This window comes from Macaca fascicularis, chromosome 2, assembly GCF_037993035.2.
Source record: "Macaca fascicularis isolate 582-1 chromosome 2, T2T-MFA8v1.1".
In the NCBI taxonomy this organism is placed as follows: Eukaryota; Metazoa; Chordata; class Mammalia; order Primates; family Cercopithecidae; genus Macaca; species Macaca fascicularis.
The window spans coordinates 32,133,880-32,146,991 of record NC_088376.1 but is presented as its reverse complement, the minus strand read 5'-3'; the positions used below and the strand labels follow the sequence as shown (position 1 = coordinate 32,146,991).

Below are 13,112 nucleotides of genomic sequence, written 5' to 3'. Positions count from 1 at the left end.
CACTCTTAGCATCTCAGTACTTTTTTCGCAGCACCCATAGTCCAAAGCAAATACCCAAAGTTCTGTGTATTGAGTAGTTTGGTCCAAACACTTTAATACTTGTCATAAAAACTTAGCACCTTTTGGGCACTGCGCAACTTCTCAAACCTTGGAGTCACCCTCATTTCCTGTTCCACATTGCTTTCTGGCATGATACTTGCTTTTTCATCAGAGTACCCTCCGAAAACCCAACCCCAGAAAAATATTCGTCATCAAAAGTGCAGAGATCTAATGCTGAAAGTGTGAATTACCTGAAGCTTATATTCTGCGTAAAGTCCAACAGATGTCACCATGTTTCTCTCAGAAATTTAACACCAGACCCTACGAGTTTGCTGTGGCACCCTGGGGTACCTTGGCACACAGTTTGGGAACTCCAGTTTTGGTGTTTCCATTAATATGCTGCTTATCCTAGGACCGCTACTCCTTTAACCTTTATCCCCAAATGTGGAATGAAAGGCTTCCTGCCAAGTGACCTCGAGCCATTTGGGAGTGGGAGAGCAGAGGGAAATTTCTTGAAATAGTAAAGACTATGTCTCAGGAAAGCTTGCTTCTGTCTCCACCACAAACAGCCCCTAGTGCCTTTGTAGCACACTTCACAAGCTTTGAGGTATTCCCGGACCACTGGGGACATCTTTTTTCCTGAGGAAGTGTCCTTTGGGGAGTAGGGGTGCTAATTCACAGGCATCTCTCTAAGTGCTGGATCTGCATGTGTTTGAAGGGCTGCATATCCAGGTAGTTGCACAGGGATGGCCCCCTTGTCCCCATTTTGGGACAACTGCCTCTATTCTCTCCACCCTGTCACTCCCATGCCCAGAACTTCCAAATCTGGAAACTCTACTCCACACTGAGGACTATAATCATCTTCACATTGAGTGCTCATGATTTCCTGTGCATTTTGCCAGCCCCTTGTAGATAGGGCTCCTTAATTCCCACCGTTCTTAAAGGCGGAATGCCAAGGTATTTATCTTCTCCCTTCGTGGCAGGCCTGGCTCTGCGGTGGCTCCGTTGAAATCCTTCCCTGCTCTCGGGTAGGGCACATCTACCGAAATCAGGATGCCCCCTCCCCCGTTGACCAGGAGGCCACCTTGAGGAACAAGGTTCTCATTGCTGAGACCTGGCTGGGGTCATTCAAGGAAACCTTCTACAGGCATAGCCCAGAGGCCTTCTCCTTGAGCAAGGTAAGGAGAGAGCCGGGTGGGGCTTCTGTGTCCAGCACAGGGCCACCAGCAGGAGGTGGGCCAGGGAGGGCTCCTTTCTTTTGCCTGGAGGGGAAAACAGAAGATTCTGGCTTGAGCTTCCCTCGAGCTGCCTTGTCTTAAGTGGCTCCTCTACCTGGTGAGGCTGCCCTTTGTCTCGCCGGCTTCTCCATGGGACATCACAGCTGGCCTTGGCCTGAAGCTCCCTAACATTTATGGGATGACATCTGTGGGATGGGATCCCTCACCTGGGGCCAGGGGAGGGGTTGGCACAGAGAAGCGATGAGCTAGGTCTCCAAGGCCAGGTCTCCTTTCATCCTGAGCAAAGGGCTCAGGGTTGTGAAATTATCCAAGACATGAAACACATACTAAATATAAAAGTAGAGTCCAAAACAAGCCACAGAAAAATAAAAATTTTAAACATTTAACGAAACATCCACAAAGCGCATTATCAATTGGTCAGCAGCTTTTTAGCTCAGTCCTTCCAGAGTAACCCGTAAATGCCGTTCAGTGTGGGAAGTGGGTTCACAGCTTGCTGTGCTGTAAGTGGGGACTCTGGAGCAGCTCCCACAAGCCCCTCAGCAGCCCACGCTGCTGGGGTGTGAGTTAGATTGAGTTTGCATGCCACAGATGAAGCCTAGCCACTTTAAATGGAAGGACATGCCCGAGTACAGGGCCAGCCTGGCAGGGAAGCCCTGCAGAACAGCCCCAATGGCTCCCCTTCCGCCCTGGTCCTCAGGGCTTTGCCTCCTCCCTATTCTAGACCCAGCCGCTTCCCTAAGTGAGAATAGCTTCCAGAGCCTGGAGTGTGTCAGGGCTCCATGAACTTCAAGGATCTTTGTGTCTTTAGCTGGGGAAAGTGTTAACAGTACACAGAATCCCAGGGCTCAACAGTAATTCCTAAGGTAGATCTAGGCAGGCTAGAGTCTCCTCGTGGACCCCGTCAGTTAGCCACACTATTACACAGAGTGGCATTGGCTCCTTTCCCGGTACAGGAGAAATGCTACTAACAGCAGCCTCCTTCATTCCTCCAGGAAGGCATTGCGATGGAAAGGAAAACTCTTACAAGGACCCAGCTCATTTACTAGCTAGCATCTTTGTTCTTCTTTAGTCTCCTTCTCCATCTCTATTTGTGGGAAGTGGAAGCATGTGTCCAACTCTAGACGCCGATCTAGAAGCTGTGTAGTCTGATGGTTAAGCTCATGGACTCCAAGAACAAGATGGTCTGGGTTTAAGTATTGGTTGTATGATCCGAAAGTTACTTAAACACTCAGTGTTTCCGCTTCCTCATTTGTTAAGCTTTCCTTCCATTGTTAGGATGAATAAATATGTTAATAAATCCAAAACATGTTAGACGAGTGCCTGGCACTGAGTAAGCCCTGTTTGTGTGTTTACTATTAATACCATCATTATTGCCATGGCTACTAATGGTCAACAAAGGTCAACCAAGCACCTGCTCTGTGCCAGGCCCTGGGTGGGTCCTACAGGGGACAGAGAACCATACCCAATGCTTATCAGGTTCCTGGTGGGGCAGGAGCTCCTCTGGAAGAGATAATGTTAACAAAGGTGGGAATGATTCATCCTAGACAGGCTCATGACAGACATCTTTTCAGGGGAGGTCACATCTGAAGAATGGCTGAACGGGTTCAACTCAGACATCCAGAGGAGTTGGGGGAAGACTCTGGAGCCCCTGAGGGTCAGGCTAAACAGTTTAGACTTTATTCAATTAGCAATGGGGAGCAAGTGGCCTTCTACAGCATTCTGTAGAGGTCCACAGAGTTTCTGTGGTTTTTAATCTCTTGGGTTTCTTTTGGCCAAAGCAGCTATTTTTCTCTCTTGGGATGTCAATTTAGTATTAGCTCTTTGCTTTCAGAGGACATTTTCTTAACATTGGCACAGACTGCATTTATAAAGAATTCTTAAAGAAGTGTTAAATATTGCATACTTTTTGATGCGCCAGACTAACTTTCCACCAGACAGGCTCATTAGGACATGGCATGTTGGCTGTGGCCAGCCTAATGCAACAGTATGCAAATTATTTACAGAACTTCAACCTTCTTCCCACATTGGTTGGTGCAATTAGAAGTACCTATGAATATATACTTTGTTCTAGACAATTACAGAAATTGGGGACTGACATGACTTTTTAGAGCATGACTGGTCTGCTTTTGGGAAAATCCAGTTTGCTTGTACAGATGGTGATTGCAGGATTACTTGTTTGTATTCACCCAAGTCCTTCATTCTATAAAATAGAAAATCGAGGCCCTATGAGACGGTGAGTTGTTAAATAAAAGTAGGGAGAGAACCAGAAGTAGAACTAGAACTAGTCCAACCTTTTAGTATTTTTTGTCTCTTAGCTCTCTAACATCGAAACAGTAATCCTCAAATGTAGACACCATACTTTTCCAGAAATAGTTGGAGGTCCATAAAGAAGCTATCCTCTAGTTCTGTCTGAATTTGGGGGAAGGCAGGGATGTATTTGGTATATAGAAGATGCTCGGCTGGGTGCAGTGGCTCATTCCTGTAATCCCAGCACTTTGGGAGGTCAAGGCGGGCAGATCATGAAGTCAAGAGATCGAGACCACCATGGTGAAACCGCATCTCTCTAAAAATACAAAAATTAGTTGGGCATGATGGCACGTGCCTATAGTCCCAGGTACTCAGGAGACTGAGGCAGGAGAATTGCTTGAACCCAGAAGGCGGAGGTTGTAGTAAGCTGAGATCACACAACTGCACTCCAGCCTGGCGACAGAGCGAGACTCTGAAAGAAGAAGAAAGAAGAAAGAAAGAAAGAGAGAGAGAGAGAGAGAGAGAGAGAGAGAAAGAAAGGAAGGAAAGAAGGAAGGAAGGAAGAGGAGGAGGAGGAGGAGGAGGAGAAAGGGGCTCAACAAATGTTCCACAAACTTACAAGCTCAAAAAGGGCAGGAAGAGTATTCTGCTGACCTTGAAATCTCCAATGCCTAGTTAAATTCCATGCACATAGTAGGTGCTCCATAAACATTTATTGGTGGAATGGATGGATGGCAAAAAGATTTATAAACCTGAGATCAACCTTTGGCTCTTGTTATCAGTGGTGAATCTATATGGGTCTGCAGCAACCTCAATTCTTGCCTTCTCAGAAGAAAGAATTCAACCGAGGGGCGTAAGGCAGAATGAGAGACCAAAGCAAGTTTTAAAGCAGGAGTGAAAGTTTATTAAAAAGTTTACCAGGAGTTCAAGATCAGCCTGGGCAACATAGTGAAACCTTGTGTCTACAAAAAACTACAAAAATTAGCTGGGCGTGGTGGTGTGCACCTGTAGTACCAGCTACTCGGGAGGCTGAGGTGGAAGGATGGCTTGAGCTAGGGAGGTGGAGTTTGCAGTGAGCTGATATCGCCCCATTGCACTTTAGCCTGGGAGCCAGAGCAAGACCCTGTCTCGGGAAAGAAAAAAAAAGGAAAAGTTTAGGGCAGGAACGAAAGGAAGTAAAGTACATTTGGAACAGGGCCAAGTGGGCGACTTCATAGATCAAGTGTGCGGTTTGATCTTTGACTTGGGGTCTTATACACTGGCATGCTTCTGGGGGCTTGTGTCCCTTCTTCCCTGATTCTTCCCCTGGAGGGCTGTCCACATGTGCAGTGGCCTGTTAGCACTTGGGAGGGGAGCATGTGCAGTGCGTTTACTGAAATTGTTCGCATGCGCCTTTGGGGCGTTACCACTTGCACATTCCCAGAGGAAGGTCATATACCAGTAAAACGCCACCATTTTACCTCTTAGTGCACAAGCTTGAGCCCACTTGCCCAACTCCTGAGATCGTATCGGGAAGCTGATCACCAAGTTCAGGTTTCTCTGTGGAGAGACTGCCGTTCTCTGGGGCCAGCTGCAACTAATTATTGGTTTAGAAAGACAGTTAACAGCTGCCTGACCAACACCTGGTGTCGGCCTGACATCCCTGGAGGTTGGGGGCTTGGGGACAATCCTCCCCTGCCCTGCTTATGTCTGACTAGCTACCTGATATACCACTCTGACCTGTTAGAAGCTATTGACCCTGGGAAAGTCATTTAACCTGTAAGAACTCACTAACTGTTGTGAGTATACTATCAAATGAAATGTGAAAGAGTGCTTTGGAGAATAAATGCTAGGCTTACTTTCATCAAGTCTACAGGTGAGGTACCTTTTTCTTCTTATATCCATTTGGGTGTCCATTCTCTGAATCACAGATGTCCATTTTGTTCATTTGATGACTTCTGCAAGGAGAATGGCATCCTTACTGGTCAGTGAGAAGACCTTTAGCAGAGGGCTCCTTTTATTTCTCTCTCTTTTGAACATTTCCATGAATTCATGCTTTGGAAATGTCCTATCACTTACTTTGATTTCAAAGTTTCAGTGACATTCCTGCCTCCCTGAAGGTATTTGATAGCATGCATTTACTTTAAATTTAAATAACCAAAAGTTAATTTTGCCCTAAAGATTTCTATTTCTCCATCTACCCCAAAATCCCCACAAGGATTTTGAGATACAGAAATCCTGGGCACCCGAAAGACAAGGCCAGACGTTTGCAGCTCGGGGCGTGGACATTTCCTCGTTTTCTCTTCTGTTAGACATAATCTACAGAAGGGAAAGTTCGTTGTCAGCCTGCCCCTCATTCAAGGTCAAAGATTGGGTAGATTTATCAGTTTATGTCTTTATCAAGAAAAGTAAAGGTGATAGAACTCACATGAAGAAATGTTTCTGTTTTGGTAGCAAAGTCCAACTCTGGGAAAGATGTAGGGAGGTTTCAAATAAACACAAAGAATGCCAAGAAGCCATCAAGAAACTTATGCTAATTCACTGAGAGGAAAAAGTAATGGATCCCCTTGGTTTCATGGTGGGTAAATACACCGAGTAAACAAGAAATTCCTGACTTAGAGAAGTTTTTCTCAAACTTTGTGTGAAAAAGACTCACCAGGAGAAATGGTTAAAATGCAGATTCCAGGGCCTCCACCCCAAACAACTGTATCGTCTCTGGGGCAGGGCCCAGGAATCTACATTTTTAACAAGCTCCATGGGCATTCCCCAGGCAGATGCTCAGGGAATCACACTTTGAGAAGTGTCTAGAGAGAATTTCAGTACAGCAGACTTACCACATTCCCAGCTGACGTCTAAAAGAGAGAGAAAACAAAACCAAACAAGCGCACTTCACACAGCCTGGTTGACCGTGTCTTACTGTCAGATTAGAGGCCATCAAATGGGAACTCTGACATGGCCAGCTTGCTTCCTCTCCCCATGCCAAGAAAGGGTTCTCTCTTTTTTTGTCTGTGGTCATTCCAACCCATCCTTGTCACCTCTCTCTTCTCTAAAAGTATCCATGATTTGGTACGAAACTTTTGGGTACAGTTCTTGGTATCATTAATATAGCCAAAAACATTAATTTGTACTAGTGTTAAGGATTTGCCTTGATCTCCATCCTAGGACAATTGTATCATAAAGGAGAATCTCAAACAGAGGGGATAGTGTAGCCCAACGGAGTGATTCATTAATGGTACCCAGAGGTGAAGAAAGATACACTTGCCTTGCCCCAACCCCTAGCCCATGATTTCCCAGCTAACTTCATCTCAGTTGCCTATGGGTCAGTTCCTGACTCCAAGAGGCCCATTGTGGTTTCTCCTTACACCAACCTAGGTGCAAAGTCCCCAATTTTGCCAATTTCTGCAGAAAAATCATTAAAGCACAGATATCATAGTCTCTCTCTCTCTCTCTTTTTTTTTTTTTTTTTTTTTTTTTTGAGGAGTCTTGCTCTGTTGCCCAGACTGGAGTGCAGTGGCACAATCTTGGCTCACTGTAGCCTCTGCCTCCTGGATTCAAGTGATTTCTCCTGTCTTAGCCTCCCGAGTAGCTAGGATTACAGGCATGTGCCACCACACCTGGCTAATTTTTTTTTTATTTTTAGTAGAGATAGGGTTTCACCATGTTGGCCAGGCTGGTCTTGAACTCCTGACCTCCAGTGATCCACCAGCCTCTGCCTCCCAAAATGCTGGAGGAGTGAGCCACCACTCCTGGCTTATCATAGTCTTTATAGACTGGAGATTTTGAGGGAGTGTGGGAAGGGGCTGATATCACTTACAGTCTTGCTGGTTCCACAGCTCTCTGTAGGGAAGATCTGTGCTATTCTGTCCCTTCCAGACCTTCTTCTCCCAACACATGACCCTCCCCACTGCAGCCCTGGAGAACTGTGGTCTTGGCCCCTTCCTTCTGTCCTGATCCTTCAGCTTCTTCCCAGCCACTCCATCCCCAACCATGTGAATTCTGGGCAAGACAAGCTTTCATCATCCTGCTTGTGTCTTTCTCCTCCCCAGGCTGAGAAGCCAGACTGTATGGAACGCTTGCAGCTGCAAAGGAGACTGAGTTGTCGGACATTCCACTGGTTTCTGGCTAATGTCTACCCTGAGCTGTACCCATCTGAACCCAGGCCCAGGTTCTCTGGAAAGGCAAGGCGTGACCCAGGGAAGATGGGGAGGGAGAGGGAAGCTTCCCAAGACAACAACTAGATGTTCAGCTGTTCCATGTCCCTGGTCAACCATTCACAGTTTAGCAGGGCCTCAGAGGCCTTGGGTCCATCCTGTGCCTCCATGCCAGTCTGAAGAAGGTGGCTGGGTTTTGCTCCATTACCCACCCCAAAGCACCTCCTTCAAGAGGCCTGTCCCTTCGGGTCAGTGGCTTCAGCTTGACCACACCCATTGTTGTGGCCTGAACAATGTACCTTGGGCTGTATACACTCCAGAGAATACAGCAAAGGAATGCTGCCTGACTGAGGGTGCCTGACCGAGGGTGGAATTTGGAATTCACTCCTGTGTGGAGTGAATCCCACGTGTCCACTTTCAGCTCCACAACACTGGACTTGGGCTCTGTGCAGACTGCCAAGCAGAAGGGAACGTCCTGGACTGTCCCATGGTGTTGGCTCCTTGCAGTGACAGCCGGCAGCAACAGGTGAGTAGTCAGACTTCTCAGGATGAATCATAGCCCAAGAAGACTTGAAAGTGGGTGACATTTTTCTGGGATGCCCCCTACTTTCCTTTGAGATGTCTTCTTTCTGTGGTCCCATGTCCCTGGACTGCCATGGTCCCTCACTATAATGACCCATCACAGCTCTCCTCACCTCACCTCCATCTGTAAGCACAGACATAGGCCATTGTCAGAAAATAAAAGCATCTTAGTTAAATGGAAATGGAGAGGCTGTTTGGCCAAACTTTTCATTTGACAGATGAGAAAACTGAGGCTTAGGGTCACTAGCCCAGGGATTGCAAACTCAGAAGCCTTCAAGGTTCAGGCAGGGTTCAATTGTCCGAGGACTGAAGAAGGTAATCGTATCAAGATAAGGATCCAGAGGCAACAGGGTCATTCCAGTCTCCAGCACCATTTGGTCATTAGGAAGGTCTCCTTATATCTTAGGAGTAATACTTCTCTTCAAAATTTTCATCATGGAGTAACTGCCCAAAGTGGTAGAAATCCTCCACCGACGCTAGCTGTGGGCTGGTAGGTCCACTTCTTTTCACAACTGGATGACAACCTAGAAAGCCTAGTTTGTCCCCAAGTCTCTCTCTTTTCAGGCTGTGATAGGGACTTTTAAGTTATCACATCCCAAAGGCCCCTAATAAAAATGAACATCAAAGTATAATTTCCTGGAGATATTCACTGGATGAGAATCAAAGATCCTGGGGGCAAAAGACAGCATCTCTCTGAGGGTCTGTGGTCCAGCCCTGCACGGAAGGCTGGCTGAGGCTGGGCTTGGCAGTGTAGGCCCCGGGTTCCTGGGGGCAGGCTGTGGGCCTATGGAACATGTGGGAGGGAGATGCTCAGGATCCATCCGGCCTCCTTTGGCTCTGCCCTTTGCCAGTCTCCTAGGACATATAGGCATTCACACCTGGCACAAGGGATACAGACATAAACATCAAGTGCTGAGTGAGGAAGCCACATGGTAGGGTGAAATTTGTTCTAGCTTTGCAGTCAGGCATGGCTTGGTTTGAATCTGAGCTCCCTCATTTTCTAGCTGTGTGATCCTGGCAGGCTTCTTTAAATCTTGGTTTCCTCACCTGCAATTAAGAATAATGCAGCCTCTACAGAGATTATTTTGGGTTTGAAAAAGAAGAATTAAAAAAAAATAAAGAAACAAAAGAATGATACAGCCTCCTTCATGCAAAAGGAATATTAGCTTTCTCGTTCTTCTTTTTTTTTTTTTTTTTAAATAGTAAGGACTTTAGGATCCTGCAATATTGTAAACTATATAAGATGAAAGCCCTTCCCTATAAACACCTAGATAAGATATGCTGGATAAAAAAATATGAAACACCCTTTTTCATGAATAAATGAGTTTGCAAGAAAGAAAGGGAAACCTCTAGGCGTCAAAAAACAAGAGGCAACTGAAAGTAGAGGAATTGGACATGGGCGAAGCTGCCCTACCAAGTGTGAGGGGATGGTTACTGCCAGCCTCAGGAATCTACAGCTGTTGGCTCCATGCAAGGGAAAAGTGATGAGAGCCCGCCTTAGCCCATGAGAGTTGAGAAGTCAGAAATGAAACTCCCATAGCAAGCCAGCTTTAACCTTCAAAGGGTAACCTGTCCTTGAAAAGTTTGACTAGAAATATCCACCCCCTGCCACAGGAAAATGGCAAGAAGCTTGCCCCTACAGGGGCTTTGAGTAGGAAACAAATTACTCTCCCCTGAGAATTTTTAACCACAAGCTTGCATCTAATATGGGCTTAGGTTCACATGTGTACTAATTGTGTAGTTTGGGAATCATCAAGCAGGATAAACTATCTAATTGCAGGGCCCAGTGCAAGATGACAATGTAGTCTTTAATTTGACAATTATTAAGAATTTTAAGACAGTGACAGCAGAGCATTAAATCAAATTTATTAAACCAAGAGTATTAAACCCATCTAAGCATGAGGCCCCATGTGACTGCACAGGTCACATGCCCGTGAAGCTGATCCTGTCTGTAAGCCATAAAATTAATGTAAAAATAAGTTCAGGCTGCATCTGACAGAAACGAACACAAAATAGTCTTTCCAGGACGTGCCTTCCAATTAATGTTCACAGGATCCTCACAGTTAAAGCCCCTCTCAAAGTTGTACACAATCCAATACTACAAAACACTGGAGGAGACAATAACCATGAGTGAGAGCCAGCAGATACAACAAACTGCAGGAAAATTAGTTTCAGGAGCAGGTCAGGGCTCTCCAGAAAGACATCAACCTGGGCTTCAGAGAGGTTCCTCATCTGTGCTTTCAACAGTATACTAACCAAACACACAGCACTTTTTATGGCCTCACCTATGATACAGTAAATAAAGTAACAGAGAAACATGCCAGAATGTGTAAATATGAATGTGAGAGCAGCTGGAATATGGGGACTTCAGAGGCTACGACTAGTCTAGCAGCATGTTTTTGGACTTGACCATGAGATGTGATCTTGCTGACCCCAATAGAATCTGAAGATTGCCCCTAGACCTCAGCTGTATAGTGGGTTCTTCTTACCTCCTCTACAGCTTTGGAGAGGATCTCTTTCTAGTTGCGCTAACAACCATTGCTTCTGTCACAGTACCTGCAGCACACCAGCAGGAAGGAGATTCACTTTGGCAGGCCACAGCACCTGTGCTTCGCTGTCAGGCAGGAGCAGGTGATTCTTCAGAACTGCACAGAGGAAGGCCTGGCCATCCACCAGCAGCGCTGGGACTTCCAGGAGGTGAGTGATCTGTTCAGAAAGAGCCTGGTAGTGCTGCTGGTCAGAAGGAACTGCTGGTTGGCACTGCATCCTGGGCTGTTCCAAGAGGTCAGGTATTATGGACCTTTGCCTCTGCTTTTGAACTTAGTGGCTGGGCAGTGAGGCCTCAGCGGGAGGAAAAGGCAACCCAGCAGCAAAGTTGGGCCACTGGCATCTTCATGTGTAATGATTTGCCAGGTCTCTGTGTAGCTCTGATGCTAGTCATTGCAGAGAGAGGGATCCGCCTCTTTTTGAAGTGTATTGGCTCAGTTCACAAGTAGGATGGTGAGGCATGTTACAAGGAGCGTTCAGCCACCTTGGTGGTGTGGTTTTAGGAGCAATTCAAAGTCCCTCCACCACTAAGAAACTTTAGATATAGATGTAGATGTAAATATATAGATATATAGATACCACTTTCTTCCTTTTAATGCAAATTCCACTGTAAGTATTTCATCATTTTCATAAAATTTTGACCCCTATTATCCTGGGGGAAAGAAACTATAGATCCTTTCCAGAAGTTAGGGAGGAAATAGGAGGAATGTCAGTACTTAGGGAGAGTGGGCAGGTCCCATATACAGAATCGGGATCGGAAGATGACAATATCAACACTGTGTCCATACACAGCTTTTTCTCCACTTCCAATTCTTCCTGAAATGAGTTGGGGTATTAACATACAAACAAATAAATACACATCTTTTAAAAATTTATTTTCTTCAACTTCTGCTGGGGAATAAAAAGGATAAAATGACTAAGCAGAATCCTGTGCATTGGTACTCTTAAAGCAGGCTGTGAAAGAAGAAAATCGTATGATAGAAAACTTAAGCTAAATTCACAAGAAGCACTTGAGAACAAAGCAGTTGGGGCTTTGGTGACCAACTGAAGGCAGGACTCAATGGGCCCATACATACTCAAAGTCTTTTTTTTTTTTTTTTTTTTTTTGAGACAGAGTCTCACTCTGTTACCCAGGCTGGAGTGCAGTGGTGTGATCCTGGCTCACTGCAGCCTCTGCCTCCCAGGTTCAAGCAATTCTTGTGCCTCAGCCTCCTGAATAGCTAGGATTGCAGGTGTGAGCCACTGCGCCTGGCTACTTTTTATATTTTTAGTAGAGACAGGGTTTTGCCATGTTGTCCAGGTTGGTCTCGAACTCCTGACCTCAGGTGATCCGCCCACCTCGGCCTCACAAAGTGCTGGGATTACAGGTGTGAGCCACTGTGCCTGGCCTCAAAGAAGTTTTATAAGGCAAGTTAAGGTCCTTTCTAAATGATCATAAAGGATTTTTCTAAGCAAGTCCTATGAATAAGATACACTTTAGAAACAGCATTTAAAAATAACAAGTAAAAGATTAGGGAGTAAGATACACCCAGCATATTTCAGACATTAATAAATAATACTTTTAAAAGTCATTATCATTCAGCCAGCAAAAGGAATGAGGTACTATTCATGCTGGCACTGCTTACAATAGCCAAGAAGTGAAAGCAACCCAGGTGTCCATCATAGATGAAGAGATAACAAAATGTGGCATACACATATTATTCAGCCTTAAAAAGGAAGAAAATCCCATCACCTGCTACAACATGGGCATATCTTGAGGACATTATGCTGGTGAAATAAACCCATCACAAAAGAACAAAAACTACGATTCCATTTATGTAAGATATCTAAAGTAGTCAAATTAATAGAAACAGAAAGTAAAATAGTGGTTACCAGGGGCAGGTAGAGGAGGAGAAAAAGGGAATTTTGTTTATTAATGGTTATAGAGTTCCAGTTTTACAAGATGAAAAAGTTCTGGATATCTGTTTCACAACAATGTGAATATATTTAACACTACTGTATTAGGCCATTCTTTTTTTTCTTTTTAAGATGGAGTTTCGCTCTTGTTGCCCAGGCTAGAGTGCAATGGCAGGATCTCGGCTCACTGCAACCTCCGCCTCCCAGGTTCAAGCGATTCTCCTGCCTTACCCTCCCGAGTAGCTGCAATTAGAGGTGCCTGCCACTACACCCAGCTAATTTTGTATTTTTAGTAGAGACAGGGTTTCACCATGTTGGCCAGGCTGGTCTCGAACTCCCGACATCGGGTGATCTGCCCACCTCGGCCTCCCAGAGTGCTGGGATTACAAGTGTGAGCCACTGCACCAGGCCTATCAGGCCATTCTTGCATTGC

The 13,112-nt window shown here is 45.5% G+C and overlaps 1 protein-coding gene and 1 long non-coding RNA gene across 13 annotated transcripts in view; one reads left to right on the top strand and one right to left on the bottom strand.

Moving 5' to 3' along the window:
* The window catches only part of GALNT15 (polypeptide N-acetylgalactosaminyltransferase 15), a 55,127-nt gene that overhangs the window by 32,382 nt on the left and 9,633 nt on the right, over positions 1-13,112 (top strand). For all 11 annotated transcript variants that reach the window (XM_074030966.1, XM_015445038.3, XM_074030964.1 and 8 more), the window contains 4 exons: positions 1,023-1,217; positions 7,550-7,681; positions 8,076-8,180; positions 10,790-10,933. In XM_074030966.1, the coding sequence (XP_073887067.1) occupies positions 1,023-1,217; positions 7,550-7,681; positions 8,076-8,180; positions 10,790-10,933 (576 nt within the window). The remainder of the gene's footprint in view (positions 1-1,022; positions 1,218-7,549; positions 7,682-8,075; positions 8,181-10,789; positions 10,934-13,112) is intronic.
* On the bottom strand, positions 4,406-11,023 carry LOC135969620 (uncharacterized). 2 transcript variants are annotated; one of them, XR_010584922.2, is made up of 3 exons: positions 10,726-11,023; positions 5,363-5,461; positions 4,406-4,647 (listed from the first exon to the last, which is right to left on the bottom strand). It is a non-coding gene; the product is annotated as an uncharacterized lncRNA (long non-coding RNA). The 2 variants fall into 2 exon arrangements; XR_012430661.1 differs by having other exon boundaries at positions 10,793-11,023.